The 22,205-nt window shown below is 35.7% G+C and overlaps 2 protein-coding genes across 6 annotated transcripts; both read right to left on the bottom strand.

The window, feature by feature from the left end:
• Positions 1-309: 309 nt before the first annotated feature.
• LOC136848119 (uncharacterized) lies at positions 310-6,756 on the bottom strand. Of its 2 annotated transcripts, XM_067120356.1 has the most exons (5): positions 6,544-6,666; positions 3,177-3,500; positions 2,297-2,445; positions 1,968-2,059; positions 310-1,623 (listed from the first exon to the last, which is right to left on the bottom strand). In XM_067120356.1, the coding sequence occupies exons 2-5, from the start codon at positions 3,342-3,344 to the stop codon at positions 983-985; spliced, it is 1,050 nt and encodes a 349-aa protein (XP_066976457.1). In that variant the 5' UTR covers positions 3,345-3,500; positions 6,544-6,666; the 3' UTR covers positions 310-982. The 2 variants fall into 2 exon arrangements, with proteins under 2 accessions (XP_066976457.1, XP_066976456.1); XM_067120355.1 differs by lacking the exon at positions 3,177-3,500 and having other exon boundaries at positions 888-1,623; positions 6,544-6,756.
• A 2,159-nt stretch (positions 6,757-8,915) lies between these two features.
• Positions 8,916-17,887, bottom strand: LOC136848118 (uncharacterized). 4 transcript variants are annotated; one of them, XM_067120350.1, is made up of 6 exons: positions 17,731-17,887; positions 17,123-17,325; positions 14,129-14,259; positions 10,674-10,849; positions 10,238-10,323; positions 8,916-9,865 (listed from the first exon to the last, which is right to left on the bottom strand). In XM_067120350.1, the coding sequence occupies exons 4-6, from the start codon at positions 10,697-10,699 to the stop codon at positions 9,225-9,227; spliced, it is 753 nt and encodes a 250-aa protein (XP_066976451.1). In that variant the 5' UTR covers positions 10,700-10,849; positions 14,129-14,259; positions 17,123-17,325; positions 17,731-17,887; the 3' UTR covers positions 8,916-9,224. The 4 variants fall into 4 exon arrangements, with proteins under 4 accessions (XP_066976451.1, XP_066976453.1, XP_066976454.1 ...); XM_067120352.1 differs by having other exon boundaries at positions 17,123-17,247; positions 17,731-17,878; XM_067120353.1 differs by lacking the exon at positions 17,123-17,325 and having other exon boundaries at positions 17,731-17,859.
• Positions 17,888-22,205: the final 4,318 nt, after the last annotated feature.

Below are 22,205 nucleotides of genomic sequence, written 5' to 3'. Positions count from 1 at the left end.
ATTTTTATACTTAATTAACCCTATAAGTGAGTGAACTGATATATACAAAATCCTTTTGAAGGATTTGTGATCTCACTGACGGTTTGCGAAACAAGAATTTTTGTGAGAAAAGACTATGAATATTGGAAAGAGTTTGGTTTTATTTAAGTCATCTTTTGAAGGATGTTTTCTATTAGTCATGCTGAGAGCATTTTTCTCCAGTTTAGCTTCTATCAGTAAAAGTATGCTTCTCTGTACTTTGGGTAGGCAGTGCTTAAGACTTCAAATGACTCATTCTAAGGAACACAAAACCAGATTTTTCTGTCCAAATATATTTAGCTTTCAGTACAAAAAATTCTGTGTATCCGTAAGACACACATTCACTTAAAAATCAGCAACAACAGATATGCCACAAAAATTGTTTACAAAGACCATTAAAGATTAAGAGACCAGTATGGATAGAAATAAAATACAACACATTTTAAATTGACGCAATTAAATGCGTCAATCAAAAATAACACTAAAAAAGTCACATATACATCAATTTTTCTAATAAATTATAATAGCTGTAAAATATTACATTCAACACAAATAAATACAAATCCCAAATTATAAAGATATCACAGTTAATGGCCAACAACACTGACCATTGCTCATGTATTGCGGTAAAAAAAATCTGTATCAGTAAGATACACATTCACATAAAATCAGTAATTATAGATGTGCTACAAAAATTGCATACAAAAACTATTACAAACTAAGAGACTTGTATAGATAAACATAAAATACAACACATTTTAAACTGACACTGAATTAAATGCGTCAGTTAAAAATAGATCCCATTTTTTAAAAAAGACGATATGTAAAATATTACATTCGTAAAAACACAAGTAAATACAAGTCCTTACGTATACAGATATCATAGTTAAAGGCCAACAACGCTGACCTAAAGTCCTGCACGCCATTGCACGCTGGGTCTCTCACAGGCTCGATCTCGTGCCAACTACATCCCGCTGCTCTGGCCAATATTTAAAACTACGACGTGAATCTTGAAACGACAGGCTTCTTTGAAGAAGATCCTAATAGCCGGAACATAATGCTTCTCCCACATCTCGAGCGACAATCCATCGCCGATCATGTACGGGAAGACGACTTTCCGGACCCAGGCCATTCGCAAGAACTTCGCCAAGTTCCGCAGACATTGTTGGAACCATCGGACTCGATTCTCGAGCGTGTCACTCTGCAGGCCTTCCAAAAAGTGATCGTCGCTTGGTAAACCTTTTTCGCGCTCGCTCCTCCACACCCGACGCAACTGGGAGATGACGTTCTGACTCAGGGCGTTATCCTCGATGCTCCTTCCCTTGTAAAATTGGGCGAACATGCTGGCGACGAGTGGGTCGTTACCCTTCGGTCTGTAGACAGCTATTGATCCCGGAGCAGCCCTGTCCTCACGGCATGCCCAGTTGAAAGCCCCAACGCGTCGTCTGGCAGTATATGGGCTGGAGAATGGGTATTTGCCTGTTAAAATCCTCGACACGCCAAAGGGTCTCACGGCTGCACAATCCACAACTTGGGCGATGATTGTGGTGTGGCGTCTGTAGGCGTCGTCAGTTATGTCGCCATTCTGGAATTCCAGAGCAAACACTGTGGGAGACAAATAAGAAAGTTGTTGTCAAAAGAAACAATTGCACAGTTAAAGTAACTACAAGCACCAAGAGCCTTCTATACCAAGTGAAGCAACACAAAACTAAGATGGTTAAGAAATGCAGCCGTAATTATAATATCAGCAAAAACATTAAACAATTCAAGCCCTGAGGCACAGCGTCAAAGATACAATAGCAAGTAAAAATTATTTATAAGAATTTACAATTCAGGCTAAAGATCTTTATAAGAAGGTACTCCTTCTAGCACTGGTTAGCTGACTCTAGAAACAAAAAACAAAAAAAAATCCTCTGCAAAAACAGCAACTAGATTAATGATTTACTCACTCGGACGTCTAATAGCAACACACAAAGTCAGATGACATATGTACTCAGGGCCTGGTGGAAATTCTCTCTTGCAGTAAATGCACACCGTCTTTCTGCAAGAAAAAAAGACTGATAAATACTTATATTTTGCAATATTTCCAATTTTAAGTTTCCTTTTGAAACATATTTTGGCCAATAACATTGCTAACGTATGTTTTTAACAAAGTTGCACAGCAGTTAAAAAAAAAACATTGAAATGAATGGTTATGCAAAAGCCACTTAAAACAATGGAAACCAATAAAAGGATAATTTTTAAAAAATAGAATTAAATAACTGAATACGATACAAACATCAGTTCTGTCTTCTCAGCCGCTCCCCTAGATTTTGTGACGCCAGTTGAAGAGTTTGTGTCCGTTTCTGAGACAAAAGTCCTTCCTAGAGAAGACAGACTTGGAAATCTTCTTTTGAAAGGATCAACTGCAGGTCTTGCAAATTGGTCCTGTGTAAAAGAATAAAAAGTAAACAACTCTGATATAGCGTTAGTACACATTGCAAAAATTAATAATTTAGATCTATGCTCCAAGAAAGAATTTTCTTGATGGAAGGCCTGAAACATCATAACTAGAAAATATAAGAAGAAATCTGTCAACTAGAAGCCTAGAGAAACCCCTATAATCTAGACTCCTAGTTTCACTCAAGACTCACGGTCTCATCCTCAACGCAGGATGTGCCATATTGTACCCAGCCTAAGGCAGGTTTTATTGCGAATATATCATATCTTTATAGTTGTATCCTCTCTTAAATCTGAAGCAATGACTCATCCTAAATTTACCTAAATACCCTACTTTGAACACCACAGTGGCATTGAGTTAAAAAAAAATGTATTCCGCCTACAGATAACTCCAAAAAACAAGGCATCTTGCATCCTCCCTTAAAATTAAAATGTCCTGTACTGAACTAGCCAAAATTCCATAACGCATTGTGAAACCACTGGTGCCATTTTTTACCCGTATAAACCAATATTGTCTGCTCAGGGAAAAGTCTGTAGCCAGGATGCTAAGAGTGTCAAAAAGATAAACAAGTGATATCGCCCTCAAATACTAAAAGAAGAAAATACAAAGTTCAAGTGCGGAATAACGGCTTGTAAGATAACTACTTACGGAAGAGTTGAAGTCTAATAATCGAATCGCTTGCTAAATATTTTAACAGGAAAATGTAAAATAAACATACCTTAACGTTATATTCTTGTTTGGATGGTTCATTTACGTGACATGCGGTCGCCATATTTGATCTGACGGAGATACAAAGCACCCACAAAGATGAAGAAGATAAAATACGGGCGCAGTCAAGGGAGATGGATTCACCTAGATGGTTGGCAGCAAACTGATGCTGGATCATGCTGGGGCGGCAGGGCGAACCAGCAGGACTGGTCGAACCTTGGGCATACCTTGGTTGGTCTTCGCCAATCACGTGGCCCGCCTAGTAGTTTCCACCAATCAGAGCCAGACTCCACCCTCAAAAAATGCACTGGAATTTTCTCGCCTACCTGATAATCTATTATAATAATAATAATAATGATAAAGATGATAATACTATTGATAAGGATGAGAGAATTAGTGTTTCATGAGCAGGTTGTGAATAAAAAACAAAGGCCCAAAATAAACAAAACTGAGAAAGTTGCCCCTTCTGGTTTTTCAGGATGTTTCTATTGGTGGATGAATTGGAATATATGGTGAAGATAAAAATATGTTTTCGTCAGTGAAAGATGTAGTTGAAAATTAAGATTGTTGCGTTTTCACTAACATCGTTATTTCAAGTGTGTATTTATTTTCTCTTCCAAGATAACTGCTCTGCATGTATTTCACAGAGAGAGAGAGAGAGAGAGAGAGAGAGAGAGAGAGAGAGAGAGAGAGAGAGAGAGAGAGAGAGGACCAAAGACATGCCGTAATGGTTACCTCAGACAAAGGAACTCAAGTAAAGTAAGTATATCTTAGTTTAACCAGACCACTGAGCTGATTAACAGGTCTCCTATAGGGCTGGCCCAAAGGAACTAATACCCAGTCCGCGGAATGCGTTCTCATTACACACTTTTTTCTTTATTGATTAAAAACAATAATATATGGCGTCGATAACCATACTTGTTGCGACGCCAGGGTTAATGTAATATTTTGTCTCATTCTCACTCGTTCTTTACGTACTGTCCGCAGTTGTTTTTCCTCTATACTTCGGGAGAACAACCTCACGACCACTAAGCCTTGCGCACAGGCCAACGCTCGCGCGGATCTTCCGTTTGGTATTTCCTGTTTCGAGTTTGTCTTTCTGGTCCCGTCTTCGCCGAGGGTGCTCTTTGTGACCCAGATTACAAAGTTTCATGTACACATATCTATAACGACATTCATTGAATCGCACTGCTTAATTCCATGTTGCTTGTCAAATCCTGATTATCACAACACTCCGTGTCAAGAAAATAATCAAGTTTCCAATTGCAATTCTTGATATTTCATATCACTGGGCAAATATCATGTTCCCTTTTATTCACCCAATGAGAAACAACTAATCGACGAATAATCTAAGTTACCACAACTTCAAAAAACATTGATAGCAAAAGACTCTCTAATTAGCAGCGTATTCTTTCCGACTGACACAATGTAAGATGTTATTTACACAGCCAAAACTTCACAACTAACAGAATTCACCATTCGTTCAGTATCCTGTCTTCTGTATCTCAGTCAGTTGATACTTTTGACAAAGGCCGAAGTGCTCTCTCTCTCTCTCTCTCTCTCTCTCTCTCTCTCTCTCTCTCTCTCTCTCTCTCTCTCTCTCTACATGGTTACCAGTACAATTACAGAGTATACCATTGCATGAAAAGTAACATCGTATCCACATTCCAAATTTTCGGTTTTTTGAAATACGTAAAATTTCTGAGAAGTGACATGACAAATGATATGGAAGCTTATGTATGTATGTATGTATGTATGTATGTATGTATGTATGTATGTATGTATGTATGTATGTATGTATGTATGTATGTATGTCATCTTTCGTGAATCCTATAATAATTCCTTTATAATTTTCTAATTGACGATATTTTGTTTTATATTCAACAGAAAAGAAAAAATGTCAGGACAGTCCTTGTTGGTATCTGTCAGGAATGTTTTGACACCTCTTCTTTTCTGTCGGTGTTCGTTAGAGTGTCCGACGGACCAGAAAGGCAAAGACTACACCTGAGTGACGTCCTTTTATGTGGTACACAAATTTAACTTCAGAAATAATTGGTTGGCTAGGGATTGGTTCACTAAGCAGAGGTTCGCTGCTGGGATATAGAATGAAGGGAAGGTGTGCCCAGCTGTGGCAAAGGGTTCGGGTATGGGATGATGGGCATGCCTCGTCAAGGCTGTAGCAAGGGGTGATATAAACATGACAACGGCCTTGAACGCAGCTCAGGTCTATTATGCATACAGTATGTATATCATACTGTGTTGTTGTATGCACGCAAGTATAGGAAAAAAGAGGAAAGAGTGAGTGACAGAAACGTTTACTTTGTTAAAAATGGCCTAAAGGGAAAAATATATCAAATCTGATAATCTTTTGCGGACACCAAACTGTGCGCGCGCCACGCCTCTTGCGAGCGCTGAACAAGGTCCCTTAGATCTTTGGACATCGGCGATGAGTCTTCTCGAAGTTCTCGGAGGGCTCTGATTTTTAGAAGCTTCTCGAAAGAGGGACCAGGTAGCTGCTAAATCGGAATATAATACTTTCCTTTACCTTCTTCATCTAATGATGGAGGTCCATCCAATAGAGCCCTTTTTATTTACTATTTATTGTTTGCAGTTTTCTTGAATAACTAGTCTTTATACATATAACAAGTATCTGATCTCTTGTCAAATACCTCTAAACTTGTTACAACTTTTTAGTTGCCGAGATAACTTGGTTGATAATCTCGCTGCCTTGTACTTCCTTTCATCATTAATGTGGGTAATTTCTTGAGGTCTCGTAGTTAATTCGGTTTTCTATTCTTCGTGGAAATGTAGAGCAAATTTTATGTTTCATAATCTTTTTGGGTGTAAATAGGTACAAAATAAAGCTCTCTCTCTCTCTCTCTCTCTCTCTCTCTCTCTCTCTCTCTCTCTCTCTCTCTCTCTCTCTCTCTCTCTCTCTCTCGATGTAGACAGAGAGACAGACAGATAGAGAGGATAGGCTACCTTACTTTTACATATCTAAGTATTTACCCAGTACCAAGTGCATCGCTCAATGATAATTGTCAAAAGCCTCCACAGAACGGGATATTTTATGTGAATAGGGTAAAGAAGCATACAAATAGAAAATAATACCCTACAAAAAATTGTGCTGACAAATGTTTACACAAATCAGCAAATGACAACAGTGTTAAATAAATTTGTTCTCAAGAAGTGAGTAATTTAGTAAAACTATGGACAACCGAGGGTACAAATACACCTTGTGAGTATTGAAGGATGAACGGCATGTTCTCATTAAGAGTTGCAGGAAATCTCATCGAGTTAATGAACCAATTCTTACTATCGAAAAACTCTCTACTCCTTCTGCAAGAAGTGTCTTAATAGGACATTTCTACACTCACCTGGCCTCGTTCAACAAGTCTGGAGCTTTGAGGTTCTTTGCGACAGAGCCGGATGTAGGCAGCCGTTCCGATCAAGGTCACCTCACCAGTAAATATTAAGATTAAATGGTGACTGTCCCTTTCCTCTATACGAAAAAAGGCAAAAAGATAACCAGCCGTTCTTCGTAAAATATTTAACTGCTGTACATCAAGTACCATTTCCCCTCCAAATTTACATGACTCGTTGACACTATCAGCAAACAAACGTGAATAGTGCGTTTACAGGCAGTTCTCTAAACCTGACATTAATTTATAGGGAGGCTGGATTCGAAGAATCTCTTTTTCTATATATTTCAGGTCCTTCCCTAAAGTTCATTAGTTTTCTATGTAAACAAAGAAATAGTAAACAAGTGTATTTTAAATTACAGTTACAACTAGCGGACAAAAAGAATAGTGCGTTTTGGGAGTGTCATCTCCAGATCAGGGCTGAAAATGAAGCCGTACAGAGTCATTGATCTTTCGTGATTTGTTTCATAGGAAAGGCTGAAAAAAAGACTGTTTGTGTGTTAATGGCGGAATGGTCAGGAATGTGATGGTTGTAGAAATTGGGAGTATTTGGATTGTCCTAGATAAAGTGTTAGTATTCACACAGTAGTTAGAATTTTCCGAATGTTGTTACTTCAAGGAAGTGGTTAATAAGTTGAGGACTGTGATGGGAGGCTGTAGAAAGTGGATGCTGTGTGTTAGAGTGATGTTTTGTCTTGGATCACTTTAAGAAATTTTCAATTTTTCTGTTGTCCTAAGTCACATTAAAAGGAAAGGAGAGGAAATGTGCATATCAGCTCCTCAGAACAGATCGTCGTACTGAAATGACCATGAAATACGTAAAGATAAGGCAGGCATTGAGCTTCATTTGCATGAGAAGAAGAGGAAAGACTTGCATTCAAAAGTTGTCTGTCTAATACTTTCACCATCAACATAATCTCTGAAGCTTTCCAGAGCGTTTAGAGTTTAGACAATACTTGTTAGGAATTGCGACTTTTATTGACTGCCTATAGAGCGAAACCTGTGCCAATCCACTTTGCAAAGTCATAATGTCGTCCTGCCTGGTGTCTGAGATCTGAATTAATTATTGTGTATCGAACGTAGCAGTACATAGACCGTATTCCGGGAGGTGCTTCAGATTGCAAAATGTACTTGGAGTAAAAGATTTTCCATGACCGATATTTCTAAGAAGAGTAAGTAAGTTAAGCAAAGAGGGCAGTAGAGCAGATAATGTGTTGGAAGTCAGGTCTTAAAAGGTGCAAAGCATCTGTTATCTTGAGTGTGAAGCAGGTATTGAGAAGTCAATGATTGAGAGAGAGAGAGAGAGAGAGAGAGAGAGAGAGAGAGAGAGAGAGAGAGAGAGAGAGAGAGAGAGAGATTGTTAGACTATTCGTAAATAAAGGTTCCAATTAAAGAAACTTGTGGTGTGTGCAGAAGGTTTGTCCTAGGTAAGCGGAGATTTTTATAGGGCGTGAATATAATTGTTAAGGTTCATTACGAATGAGGAAGTTAGATAATTGCCGACGAAGGATGAAGAGGAAAATATATATATAGCAAATGCAGGATGAAAAGAGGCAAGAAAATATAAAAAATGACAGAAATGAAAGACTTCTGTGAAGGGCAAGAAAGAGAGAGAGAGAGAGAGAGAGAGAGAGAGAGAGAGAGAGAGAGAGAGAGAGAGAGAGAGAGAGAGAGAGAGAGACGAATTAGATAATAAAATACCAGAACATATGAGCGCGAAGATAGATAAGGCAAGATCTTTGCCTTGTTTCATTTTGATTATTACCAAATAATCCTTTTCTTAATTTCAGAAATAAGCTGATTATTCTGTTATTATTAATATGAAAAATAATCCTAAGTCCTATTTTTATTTGATTTTCACATATTTTCACATAAGCATTTCATCGCCGCAGGAAATTTGAATTTTGTACTGGACCTCTTTGGCTTACTCCTCAAAAAATGTGCATATTTTGACTGATATTTTTAAAGACGTTCCAGAAGTGAAAGCCTGTGCTGGTATTAGGCCAGGTTAATCTACAACAATAGTTTAACTGATGGAAGTAAAGAGTAATCTCTAGATTCTCATTTTTCACGGTCAGTCAAAAGGAGTTTTTTGCAAGACTAATCTCATGAGTGAAATTTGTTGCTTTCACATTGCCATTAATAAATCATTAAATCCTTTTACTGGATTTTCTATATCAAATTGAAGAGCTCGTTGAAGAGCAAAAACACTAGAAAGTCTTATTCAGTTTCTCAGTTAGACATTTACTTCCAATCCAGCTTCAGTCAGTGCAATTATGTTCCTCAGTTGTTGAGCAGATCTATATGGGTGGAATATAAAAGAAATGTTTCTATATGTCAGAATATATTTGTATTTTTCGGCTATAAAGACGTTCCAATAAATTATAGCAGATATAGATCGCAAACATCACATTACAATCATTGTCTGTTCCGTAATAAGAAGGTTTATATACAAGATAAATACGACATTATACCAATATTTACATAAAAATTCGTCCTAGGATTTCCACCCGCAGAAATTCTAAGACACCCAACAGATCTAAAGTTGACAGCGTTTTTTTAAAGGCATCCATCGATATTTCCATTCTCCAGCGTATCCGTCATGTCTCCCTTTGGCTCGAACTGTTAGCTAGCTTCTACCTCATGCTCCTCTGATCAATATTTAAGACGATGACTTTCACTTTACAGTTAGAGAGTTCATGGAGGAAGCTCTCGATGGCGAAAAGGTAATGCTTCTCCCAGTCACCCGGAGACAATCCACTGGCGACCTTGTATGGGAAAACAACCGTCCGGACCTCAGCAAACCGCACGAACTGCGCCAACTTTCCCAGACACTTCTTGAGCCAGCGTTGACGATTCTCTAGCGTGTCATCCTCCAAGCCTTCTATCAAGTGGTCGTCGCCCCTGAAACCCTTCGCGCGGTCGTTCTTCGACACCCGACGTAACTGAGAAACTAGATTCTGAGTCGAGGCGTTTTCGTCGATACTTTTCCCGGCATAAAATTGGGCGTACATGTTGACGACGAATGGGTTGTGTTTCTTCGTCTTGAAGACCTCTATCGTCCCGGGATAACCCCTGTCCTTAGGACGCGCCCAATTGAACGCCCCCACGCGTCTTCTGGTAATATAGGGGCTGGAGAAAGGGTACCGTGCTGCTAAAATTTTCGACACGCCGTAGGGCCTTACCGACACGCAGTCGACGACGTGTGCGATGAGTGTGTTGAGGTTTCGGTAGGCGTGGTCCATTATGTCGCCATTTCGGAATTCTAGAGAAAATTCTGTAAAAAAAAAAAACAATAGAAAAACCTTATGAACCGGTACAGTTATATATTTGCAGTATGAGCAAGCACCATCAAATGTTATTCCAAACAAAGGGATCTATTCTGAAAGAATGTAAATTCGTCCAGAAGGGCAGTTAAGTAACCATTAAGAAAATCTAAACAATGATGGTAATGATAACAAAATTTCAGGCGTGGTCCAAACAACAAGCAGATAACGACCAATTAAATGCACTAAAGTCGTTAAAAATGAAAATGCATAGTTCAGAAAATCACCCAAAATTTTCTGATATACATTACAAATGGACAAGAACCTAAGACAGAAATAAGCATAGCGTCAAGAGCTACAGGCACAAATGATGGGATGCTTACTTTGGCGTTTGGCGGCGGGACAAAGAAGCACATGGCTTATGTATTCGGGCCGGAACCTTTTCTTGCTTTGGATGCCGAGAGCCTCACTGCCAAGACCAAAAGTTTTTAATACATAAACTTTTACATATCTTTTTTGCGTGATTTGTACAATGTAACATATTCATTCCAGCTAGTGTGAACTTCACGTTTATCAGTGTTCTGGCAACACTATTTTAATAATAATAATAATAATAATAATAATAGCTAATGGGAAATGAATGTTTTAATACAAACTTTTTTTAATAATAATAATAACAATGGTAAAAACTCAGCCACTGGGAAATGAAGAGTAGGATTATGAAGTAAGAAATCATTTCATGAAATGAAAACTTGGTTTAAAAAATGGATTTATCAATACAGAGCTATATTTCCGAAAAAAAAATCTAGTCATACAAACCTCACTTCCATATTCATAGCTGCCATCCTTATTCTTGCAACGTCAGGTGGAGAGTGTCGGTCGCCTCCTACAGCAGGACTTATAGGCACTGACGGGGCTCGTCCTCCGTGGGGAGAGAAACGAAGAGAAGCTCCTCTGAAAAGTGCTACTGAAGGAGGAGGTCTCGTTGAGGAACCCTGTCAGAAGTGAAATTGAAGATAAGATACTAGAATATTGGAGAAAGACCAAAATGGTCACTAATAAATATAAAAGACTAGATTGCTACTCAAGATACAAATTTAAATAACTTTCGGTGATCGTCAGTAAAAGGGGAAAGTGAAGAAGTATTTATATGACAATAAACTAACAAAATCTGACAGAGAATGGGCGCTTTTTTCCTCCAAGTTCTCGGCTTTGTTTTCAATGTAAATACTAAGAGGACAATCCATTGCTCTTAACTGGCTCAGGACCGATGGGCTCTAGGCATCCCTAACGACATAGAGTTGGGTCAAAAGAAAAATATTGAAACTAAATAAAGATAAAAATAAGAATTTACAGTAATAACGTCAAAAACACCCTTTTAAAAGATTGGTTGTAGACTCTAAAAAAGAATGAATATAGAAAAATAAACAGTAAAGAACTTGAGAGTACTGGCTGATAAACATCTGAATATGGCAGATCTAGCAAGAGAAGAAAATTTTCACCAAAGAAATGTATCCTTTCATGAAAAAAGTACTCAAGACTGGACACGTCAGAATGCTTATGCATAACTAGGCAGTCACAAGACTACAGCGTGTCAAGTCTCTATTGTGCCCTAAAAAAGCTAGTGGCTGCAGAAGTTACAGAGACTAATTAGCAAGTCTAATTAACAACACAACTAATTCTTACTGAGCTTCACTGACACAAAATGAAGCAAGAATTGAAAATGAATGTCTTTTTATATACATCCCACAGGAATGAGCTACAGGAAGCATAAATGCACAGACAAGTGAAAGCTGAAGGCGTACCTATAGTCAAGAACATCAAGAACAGTTACGACACATAGAAGCAAGTTATTCCAGAAATCAGTAGACTGTAATTGACAAACGAAATAAAGCCCATATATCAATGAATATAAAAAGATACATAAATATATAAATAATGATTAAAATGTATAAATAAATAAATATATAAATAGATATATAAATATATAAATAAATATATGAATAAATAAATATATAAATAGATATATAAATATAAGTAAATATTAAAATATATAAATAAATGAATATATAAATATTAAAATATATAAATAAATAAATATATAAGTAAATATTAAAATATATAAATATACAAATAAATAAATATATAAGTAAATATTAAAATAGACTATATAAATAAATAAATATGTAAATAAATAAATATGTAAATAAATAAATATAAGTAAATATTGAAATATATAAATAAATAAATAAATATATAAGTAAATATTAAAATATATAAATAAGTAAATACCAAAATATATAAATAAATAAATACATAAATATATAAGTAAAAAAACAAATATATAAATAAATAGATAAATAAATAAATCTATATATAGATATATAAATATATAAATAGCTATATAAATATATAAATATTAAAATATATAAATAAATAAATGTATAAATCAATACACAAATATATAGATGAATATATAAATATAAAAATAGATAAATATAAATAAATATATATACAACTTACATATAAACATATATATATATATAAAAATATATATCAGTATGTAATATGTATATAAATATATAAATAAATACAGTATATAAATATATATATATCTATATATTTTTATATGTTTATATATTTATTTATATACTGATATATGTTTTGATATATTTATTTATATATTTATATACTCGGGTTTCGTCTGGTCATAAATGTGCCGTTGTGTATAAAGGTGAAATTACTCCTCAAGATGACAGATTCAGTGACACTTCCTCACCTGCATTCATCAAAAAAAAAAAAATCTAAAAACATCAACATTCATCATGACTGCCTACTTTGGAACGACAGCTTCAGCTAGTAATATAAATGAATATAGAATTTAGTCCAGAGGCCTAGAGCTGGGACCTATGAGGTCATTCAGCGATGAAACGAAAATTGAGAATAGAAAGGTATGAAAGGTGTAACAGGAGGAAAACCTCGCAGTTGCACTAGGAATCAATTGTTAGGAGATGGCGGAAAGTAAGATGGAAGAAAGGGAATATGAAAGGAGGTACAATAAAAAGAATGAAAGGGGTTGCGGCTAGGGGCCAAAAGCACGCTGCAAAGAACCTTAGGTCATGCCTACAGTGCACCGAATGAGGTGCAAGGAGTCATTGACGGCACTATACCTTATTCGGGGTTCTTGAGTCTCGTTTTCTTATAGGCAAAAGCTCATATCACAGTGTACATTTTCTGACAGCTTTTATAATCTCGTCCCCAAAGTTTGCATTAAGTGACCTTAGAGGTAAGGCATAAGGCCTACTTGGTACTACTAGTGGATGTTCCCTTAGCGAGAACAAGAGATACAATGAAATTAAGTCCTTGCTGAATGAATATAGTTAAAGGAAAGAATAGGAGAATAAACATTTCTTGAAAGAAAATTACAGGGTTCAGGAGAAATTACAATGAGGATGGAATTTTGAATGTATGAATGCTAAAAACCTATCCTTTCTCTCAAAGCACACTACATCGTATTTCACCTAACATATCGTAGGCGTTTATCAACGTGTACACACACACACGCGCACACACAAATTCTTGCAAAAAAAAAAAAAAGATAGTTTCTCAGCAGAATTTAATAATAGTAATAAGATAAAAAAACACAGCTTTTTAAGTAATGGTTACAATTTATAGATTTAAAATACCGAATATTCCCATATGTACCACGCTTGTTTTTTACATTTTTTCTCAATTGTTTTGAGCAACTTATGATATACTTTACTTTTAGCAGCACCTTTTTCGTAGAATGCTCTCGTTACGGGAATGCTGAATAACTAGCGATAAAGAAAAGACGCATGAGCTGCGTAAAATTCGTTCTAGCTAAGAAATATATTCACTCAAATAATAGTTTAAGGACATCAAATTATGGTCTTTTAACTGCTTGTAGCAATCGACACTACGGATGTACTACCAGTTTACTGAAACGACTGAAGGAATCTGACTGAAAATGAAGCACTGAATAATGCGTTAAAAGATAAACTGGAACTAACTGTTATGAAATAAATAACCAATTAGAAAATAAAAACAAAATAATAGACAATAAACTAACCTTAACCGAATAGCAATGATGACGGTATCCAAAACGACGTGCACCCGTATTACTGGATCCGAAGACTGATAGAGATGTAGGACGCACAAAAAAGATCACAATATCGCCAAAAAATATAGATTTCACTTGTAATGATACAGTAACAGCCGGATGCTAACTGTAACTGGACTGGACCACCACTTGCCTTTTAATCTGGAGGCGTGGATCCTGGTTCTCGGCCAAGACTGCGTAGCCCCGCCTTCTGATGATTTCCACCAATCAGCGTCAATTACCGACTCCACCCCAAACTCTGTCCACAATGAAGCGTCTCGTCCACTGAAAGTGATATCCATGAGGGCAATTCTTCAATAATAATAATAATAAATTACAAAAAGATGTGAAGAGGGGATAGATTATTAACTCCGTGATGACGCTTCTCACTGGCTGCTAAAGGGAAGGCCAATTAAGCTCAGCACCTTTGACCTCACCCAGCACTGGCTTGTAGGGTCAGAAAATATTCTCATTCCTTTATTTGACTCACCTGTTGCACAACATATCTTAATTATGATTACATCAACGCATTAAACAACTGTACCACTACAAAACAATTTTCAAAACTCGATAGAGGAACAAACAATGTAATTCTGGCAAGCATGAGTCAAAGAATAATATTGAATTCATAATACAACTTTTATTTATCGATTCTTTAGTAATTAGAGTAAGATTTGTTTTTATACATGAAATTCTCCTGAATACGATGGTACTTTCAGATTTAAGAGAAAGTGCACTATATGAAGAGAACTGAAAGGTTTTGGTCGGCGGGAAGGATGGAGGGTAAGATTGGGTATGTGTAAGAGTGGGTATGTGTAAGTGGGTATGTGGTACCCGGGTTGGGTAGTGAAAGGGAGTTTGTGGGGTCAGGTAACTTATTTTGGTGCGGGGAATTACCCAAATATTCATTTAGGCTATAAGTGAAATAGAATTACGCGATATAGTGTAACCAAAAGCAAACCGATTTATTCCTTAGATTGTTGTAGATGCTCAGTTTATACATATATATATATATATATATATATATATATATATATATATATATATATATATATATATATGTGTGTGTGTGTGTGTGTGTGTGTGTGTGTGTGTGTGTGTGTGTGTGTGTGTGTGTGTACCTGGAGAGGAAGAAGACTGTATGTCTTCGAAAGCTTGTACTTTGTAAATTAAAGAAACTGGAATCTAAACCATCCCGTCTTATTGAAGCCTAATACGAGTAATATGAATATATATTCACAATGAGGTTGTATGGCTTTTTTGTGATATATATATATATATATATATATATATATATATATATATATATATATATATATATGTAATATATATATTTATATTTATATATCAAGTATATATATATATATATATATATAAATAAAGCTATAATATATTTATATACATAATTTTATATAATATACATTTATATATCTATGATAATCAAGTACTATATATTACTATATATTATATATATATACACTATAATCAAACATAATTTTACAAATACATTTCGTCTTGATAATCAAGTTCTGTATATTACTGTGATTATTTTTATACACAAACATACATAAATATATATATATATATATATATATATATATATATATATATATATATATATATATATATGTGTGTGTGTAAAATGAACTTAGAAACAACAACAGTGAAAAGGACTGAGTAATTGAAGAATTTCATTATTACATCTCCACTTAAGGATCTGGAAACAAAAAAAACCAATTTGGACATAAGGTCAAAACTAAGGTTCCTTAATGTAATTTCACATCCATACTTCTTAACACCAGAAATGAAAGCTTATAATTGACATTCTAAGTAATATATTTGATAGGGTCGTGATACGTCTTTTTTTTATACAATGATTTATAGTAAATCTCTTGACCTAATGATTGTTGTGTAAAATTTCTCTTTTTGAGCACTGTTTGCCAAATATGAGAAATGTTGCACAATAATCTTGAGGTCATGATATTTACTATAAATCACTGCATAAAAAAACGACTTAACAAGACCTTATAAAATATATTACTTAGAATGTTAATTATAAGCTTTCATTTCTGGATGTGTGGGAAGTATGAAGATGAAATTCCATTAAAAATAAATATTGGTTTTGATCTTATGTCCAAAATGAAACAGTTCCGTTGTTTCCAAACCTCTGAGTGGAGATATATGCATGAAATTCTTTAGTTTCTCAGTCCTTTTCACTGATGGTGTTTCTGAGCTGATGTTACCCCATAACGTGATTTTTTTTCTTAATTTCTTATATATTTTTGTTGTAAGAGTAGCAATCTAAGGGATAAATCGTTTTGCTTTTGTTTGCAATGAATTGCGTAACTTCATTCCATTAAAATTATAATTTTGGTAATACCCCCAAAAAAAGTCATCGACCCATGATTTCTGGTGCTTGAGAACAATGACAGAAAAAAACAAAGAACAAAAAGGAAATGGTGACTCATAATAACATGATAATTGCCAACATCAACAGTGAATAAGAGAAAGGCAGGCTGGAGGCTTCCTGTTTCGCGGGAGTCTGACTCCCCGCCAAAATGAACAGTGGCATCTTGGTTGGGGAAGGCCAGGGTGGCGCAGTCGAGCTCCTCCGGCCGCGTCACCCTGCACTCCCCCTCCCCATATCCCCCACCTCCATACCAGTCTTCATTTTGAGGGAAATCAGACTCCGGGGAACTTCCAAGTTTCCGGAATGTTCTCGTCTTCTTACTGATCATGACGCTGCATTGATAAAGTTTTTATTTGAGGCGTTTTACTATATTTTATATATGCCCAGAGTTAATGAAAAATGCCCTTTTCGCGATAAGAGTGCTATTTATACAGCCATTTAAAGTAAAGGTCATGGTATAATGATTCATATGTAAATCTTCTCCCATCTGATAAACAAGGCAAAAGTGCCAAGATTCCCCCTTCCCCCTCCCACTTACACCCCCATGGGGCACTCCATATTCACAACTACATATTTTTGAATATGGAGTCCCAATAACTGCACTACAACCCTTCCTGATTTAAAAAAAATTGTCATTAAGGTACATATTAGATATGGAGAGTATGTGTGAGAAAAAGCTATTTGAAATATTATACAAAACTGGTGGTTATAACACCAATGAATACAAACAATACCAACCTTAAGAATGAGGCGTGTGAAGAGTTGGAATTGCAAGACAGACTCTTAAGACATCTGTAATTCCTTCTTGAATTCCCTGAAGTTCTTTCTTGAGAGTTCTATTTGCATTTTCTTCAGAATAATTGCTACAAATGGAGAGAAGGGTTAGTTACTTGTCCTTCCTCTGACAGAGAAGAATCCACTGTTTCCTTGTTTCTGTATCTCTAGGGGAACAAAAAAATAAAAAAAAATTTCTTTTATAATGATATTTGAATAGCAAACAAACACCAAACAGGCGCTCGGCATTCTTAAATAACTCAAAACTTTTATAGTGTTATAGCACTGCATATCGCATGTTTTTTTTAGAATGCGAATTTTAGATAGCAAAATTATGTCATTCAGGTGGAAGTGTACAAAAACGTTAAAATTATCAAGAGGGATGTAAATAACATTTAAAAATTGTTTCCTCATAAAGAAAATATATATGCTTGTAGGCATATGTCTGTTTGTGTAGGTGTGTGTATAAATGCATTTGCAGATCTATAAAATAAAATAAAAAAAAAACAGATGTTTTCTTGTGTGGGGTCACTCGCGGGCAGCTTAATCCACAACAACAACCCTGGCCTTACCCTTTGGTTGCCCTACTTAAATAACGACTGTAACCGTCACCACGGCAATGACGTCATCTGTTCACTCTCTCTACCCTGGTCTAGGTCTCGTTCCATGTGCTCCTTTAAATATATTTTTTCTATAAGTACTCTGTGTTTTCAGTCTTCCTTACGTCAAGTGGGAGCTTACTGTACAATCCTGGGGCTGCATATTTGGCGGTTCTAAGACCAACAATCGAAGTGCTTGTTAGGCTCAGACAACTTGAAACCGCCAGTTAGATTGACACCATTACTTGGCTGTGTCTTGTGCACCAACTCCCTTAAATACCTTGGACATCCAGTCTTCATCGCTTTATGTCATAAAACATATTTTAAAGATTCTTATTTTCCAGCTTCTATAGCATCCTTTGTGAACCTTGCTGTTCTGTGCAGTATATTTTGCAGCTTCCTAAATTGCATCTTAGGCAGGTTACGATTGACAGGATTGCTGTAGTCAAAAGGCAATTCCAAGATAGTATTTAGTGACCTTTACAAAATCCTTGATTTAAGCACAAATTATAGTCCAGTAACACACCTAAGTAGAGACTTTAACAGTTAAGGGTCCTCAAATTATTTTTATTTCCCACTAACATAAAGTCAGTTTTATTTTAATCAGTTTTCTTTATTCAATTCTTAAATGTTATAGTCCTCAAAATGCTAAGAAATTTATTCATTACCGAATTTGTGTCCTCAATGAGTTTATGGGAAAAAAAAAATGAGTGTCACCCGCTAACTCCAACCTATGTTTGCAGAACATTCTCAAGTCGCTTAATAAAAAAATAAGTCTGGGCATAACACACTTCCTTGAAATATTCCTTTTCTTAGTGTTTCGTGGGATGAATAGGATGAACATGAGTTTTCAATCTGCACACAATACTTCCTGTCATGCAAGTAGTTCCCAGATCAAAAGGATATCTATATATCCTGTATATATATATATATAAACATTTACTGTATATATAAATATACGTGTGTATATATATACATATACATACACTGTATATGACGCTGAGAAACTTTTTAAAAAATCAGGTTATGTGGTTAATATTAGCTCAGAAAGAAGCACCATCAGTGAAAAGGAAGGTTTGGAAACAACTAAACCGTTTTGCCAAACATGAGTCATTTTACACATAATCATTAGGTTATGAGGTATAGGCTACTATAAATCACTGTATTTCCCATGACCTTATAAAAACATATTACTTAGGATGATGGTTTCATTTCTTTGAGAAGAAATATGAAGGTGAAATTCCATAAAACAAAGACCTTGCTTTCGACCTTGTCTCCAAAATGAAAAGGATTCGCTGTTTCCAGATTCTTAAGAGGAGATCATGATTGAAATTCTTCAGCTCCTCAGTCCTTTTCACTGATGGAGTTTACCTGATTTTTACCCCATGACACGATTTTTTTATTTCTTAATTTCTTATACAGTTTTGTTGCAAGAATAGCAATCTAAAGAATAAATCGTTTTGCTTTGTTTGCAATGAAGTAATTTCTCATTCCATTAACGTGGTAAGACCCCAAGAAAGCTACCGACCCCTGAAGAAAGCAAAGAATAAAAGGAAATGGTGCTCAAAATAACATCTTCATTGCCGGCGTCATCATCTGAACAAGGGAAAGGCAGTCGGGGGCCTTGCAGTTTCTCGGTAGCGATGAATTTCCAGCCAAAATGAAGCGTGGGAGTTTGGGGAGGGGCGAAGGCAGGGTGACGCAGTCGAGCTCCTCCGGATGAGGTTTGTCCCCCTCCCCGTATTCTGTTCATTTTGGCGGGAAAGGTATTCGGGGAACTTCAAGCTTCGGAATGTTTTCCCGATGTTGATGACGCTAACAATGATGATGTTCTTGTTAGAGGTGTTATCTATGTTTTATATATATATATATATATATATATATATATATATATATATATATATATATATATATATATATATATATATACTTAGGTTTATTAAAAAATTATCTGTAATAAACACAGGTGCCAAGATGCCACTTTTCCCCCTTCCACCTATACATCCCCCATATTCAAAATCATAACCTATAGTTTTGAATTTGGAGTACCAATAACTTCGTTACACCTCTTCCTGGTTTAAAAAATTGTCACCATGGTACACATTAGATATGTATAGAGCTTTTATGTGAAAAAGCTATTTGAAATACAAAACTGGTGGTTATATCATTAGTGAACACAAACAATGCCGACCTTATACCGAGGCATGTGAAGATTTGGAATTACAAGACAGACTTAAGACATCTGTAATTCCTTGCTGGAGCTTCCAATCCCTGAAGTTCTTGCTTGAGATTTCTATCATATGCAATTTCTTCAGAATTTTTCGCTACAGAGATGAATCCACGTTTTTCTTGTTTCTGCATCTCTATGGAAACAAAATAATGAAAATCCTTCTTTTGTAATGCAATTTGAATACCAACCAAGCACCGAACAGGCGCTCGGCATTCTTAGATAAGTTAAAACTAGTAGTGTTATAGCATTACGTCGCACATACTTTTGGAATGCGAGTTTTAAAAAGAAAAAAATACTATTTAGGCCGATGTGTAAGGAAATGTTAAAATTATCAAGAGGATGTAAATAACGTGTAAAAAATATATGTCAATATTACGATGATAGCCTATATATGTGTATGCATGTATATGCTTGTGTATGCGTGTCTGTATAAATGCATTCACAAATTTATGAAATAAAACGGTAAAATAACCTATAGATATCTATTTTCTTTTCCATGTAAACTCTTTATATAAAGCTTGTTACCTAATTTACTGCCCGTTAAAAATATGATACATATTACACACGTTGTGAACACTAGCAGAAATTTATGAGAATGCCCAAATGCATACCTGAATACAAATATAAACAACGCATACAAATGAAAATATGCTAAACAAAATGTTTTCATGTGTAGGGTCACTCGCGGTCAGCTTAATCCACAACAACAAACTTAACCCTACCCTTTGGTTGGCCTACTTAAATAACGACTTTAACCGCCACCACGGCAATGACGTCACCAGTTCACTCTCTTTACCCTGTTCCCTCTACGCTTGAGACGCTTTGCTTGGGCTGCATGGTTTTGTCCTGCGCAGACGTATGCGCAGACATTCTAAGTGCCACGCGGCGTACTCCATTGTAACTGTTAAATCCACACTCATAACAAAGAAAATAAGATTCTTTTAGTTTTTCTGGAAAGACTTGATGTTTCCAGTCCTCCTTATATCAAGTGGGAGCTTACTGTACAATACTGCAGCTGCATATTTGGAGGCTCTACAACCAACAAACGAAGTGCTTTTTGGCTCAGGCAACTTGAAACCGCCAGCAGTTAAATCTTATGTTGACACCATTACTTGGCTGTATTATGTATACCAAATCTTTTACGTTATTTGGACATCCAGTCTCCATCGCTTTATGTCATAAAACATATTCTAAAGATTCTTCTTATTTTCAAGCTTCTATAGCATCCTTTTATTAGCCTTGCTTTTCTGTGTGGTATGTTTTCCAGCTTCCTAAATTGCACCTTAGGCAGGTTACGATAGACAGGATTGCTGTAATCAGAAGGCAATTCTGTGCCCTTTACAGCATCCTTAATTTGAGCACTGAGAGACAAATTACAGTCCAGCAGCACACCTAAGTAGCGGACTTTATCGGTTAACCTCAACTTATTTTTATTTCCTACTACCATAAAGTCAATTTTATTTTAATCAGTTTTCTTTTGAAACTCTTAACGTTATATATTCCTCAAAATGATAAGAACAGATGTATTTAAAAATACATTTAGGGCTACAACGACAGCTCTAGAGAACCTGCTCGATTTTACTTATTATTCTGGTATAGGCCTATTTTGATACAGGGAGTCGAACAGGCTCTCGTTGTATATATACTTTTAAATATATATTCACACTTTTATCAGTGTGGATTTTGTCACAAAATAAAAAATCGTTCTCAAGTAATTTAAATGAAAGCGACAAAAGTACTTTTGTTAAGAATCTCTTGCTTTGAGTGGCTAAGAGAGCGGTTGGAAAAGTGAAAGTTTGAGCAGGTTATCCCTAGCCTGAGCTGTCCATTCCCTCAGGGGATCGAGTGCACACGTGCTTCGCCCTGGGAGGGGTGGTTTCCAGCGGGCGCTGAACATCTTAAGTCCCAAATCCCCGAGCCCAAACAATGAGTCATATTCTGGTGGTTGTCTGACTCGCCACAACATCCAGGGCAGACATGAACGACGTGACGTCATTGATGTTTGTTTACTTATTTCTCTCTCTCTCTCTCTCTCTCTCTCTCTCTCTCTCTCTCTCTCTCTCTCTCTCTCTCTCTCTCTATATATATATATATATATATATATATATATATATATATATATATATATATATATATATATATATATATATATATATATATATATATATATATATATATATATACGAGGGTAAGTCAAAAGTTCCAGGAAAAATTCAAT

This window comes from Macrobrachium rosenbergii, chromosome 18 (assembly GCF_040412425.1).
Source record: "Macrobrachium rosenbergii isolate ZJJX-2024 chromosome 18, ASM4041242v1, whole genome shotgun sequence".
In the NCBI taxonomy this organism is placed as follows: Eukaryota; Metazoa; Arthropoda; class Malacostraca; order Decapoda; family Palaemonidae; genus Macrobrachium; species Macrobrachium rosenbergii.
The sequence above is the reverse complement of the archived record's forward strand: the minus strand, read 5'-3'. Positions and strand labels throughout refer to the sequence as shown.

Excerpts from the sequence above, each read along its gene's own strand:
- LOC136848119 (XM_067120355.1), bottom strand. The coding sequence starts at position 6,741 with ATGGTACTTGATGTACAGCAGTTAAATATTTTACGAAGAACGGCTGGT. Across the intron at positions 2,446-6,543 it reads GACTTGTTGAACGAGGCCAG|GACCAATTTGCAAGACCTGC; the intron begins GTGAGTGTAGAA and ends TCTTTTACACAG. Across the intron at positions 1,624-1,967 it reads TGTTGCTATTAGACGTCCGA|TGTTTGCTCTGGAATTCCAG; the intron begins GTGAGTAAATCA and ends TGTCTCCCACAG.
- LOC136848118 (XM_067120350.1), bottom strand. The coding sequence starts at position 10,699 with ATGGCAGCTATGAATATGGAAGTGAG. Across the intron at positions 10,324-10,673 it reads GCTATGAATATGGAAGTGAG|TGAGGCTCTCGGCATCCAAA; the intron begins GTTTGTATGACT and ends TGGTCTTGGCAG. Across the intron at positions 9,866-10,237 it reads TCCCGCCGCCAAACGCCAAA|AATTTTCTCTAGAATTCCGA; the intron begins GTAAGCATCCCA and ends TTTTTTTTACAG.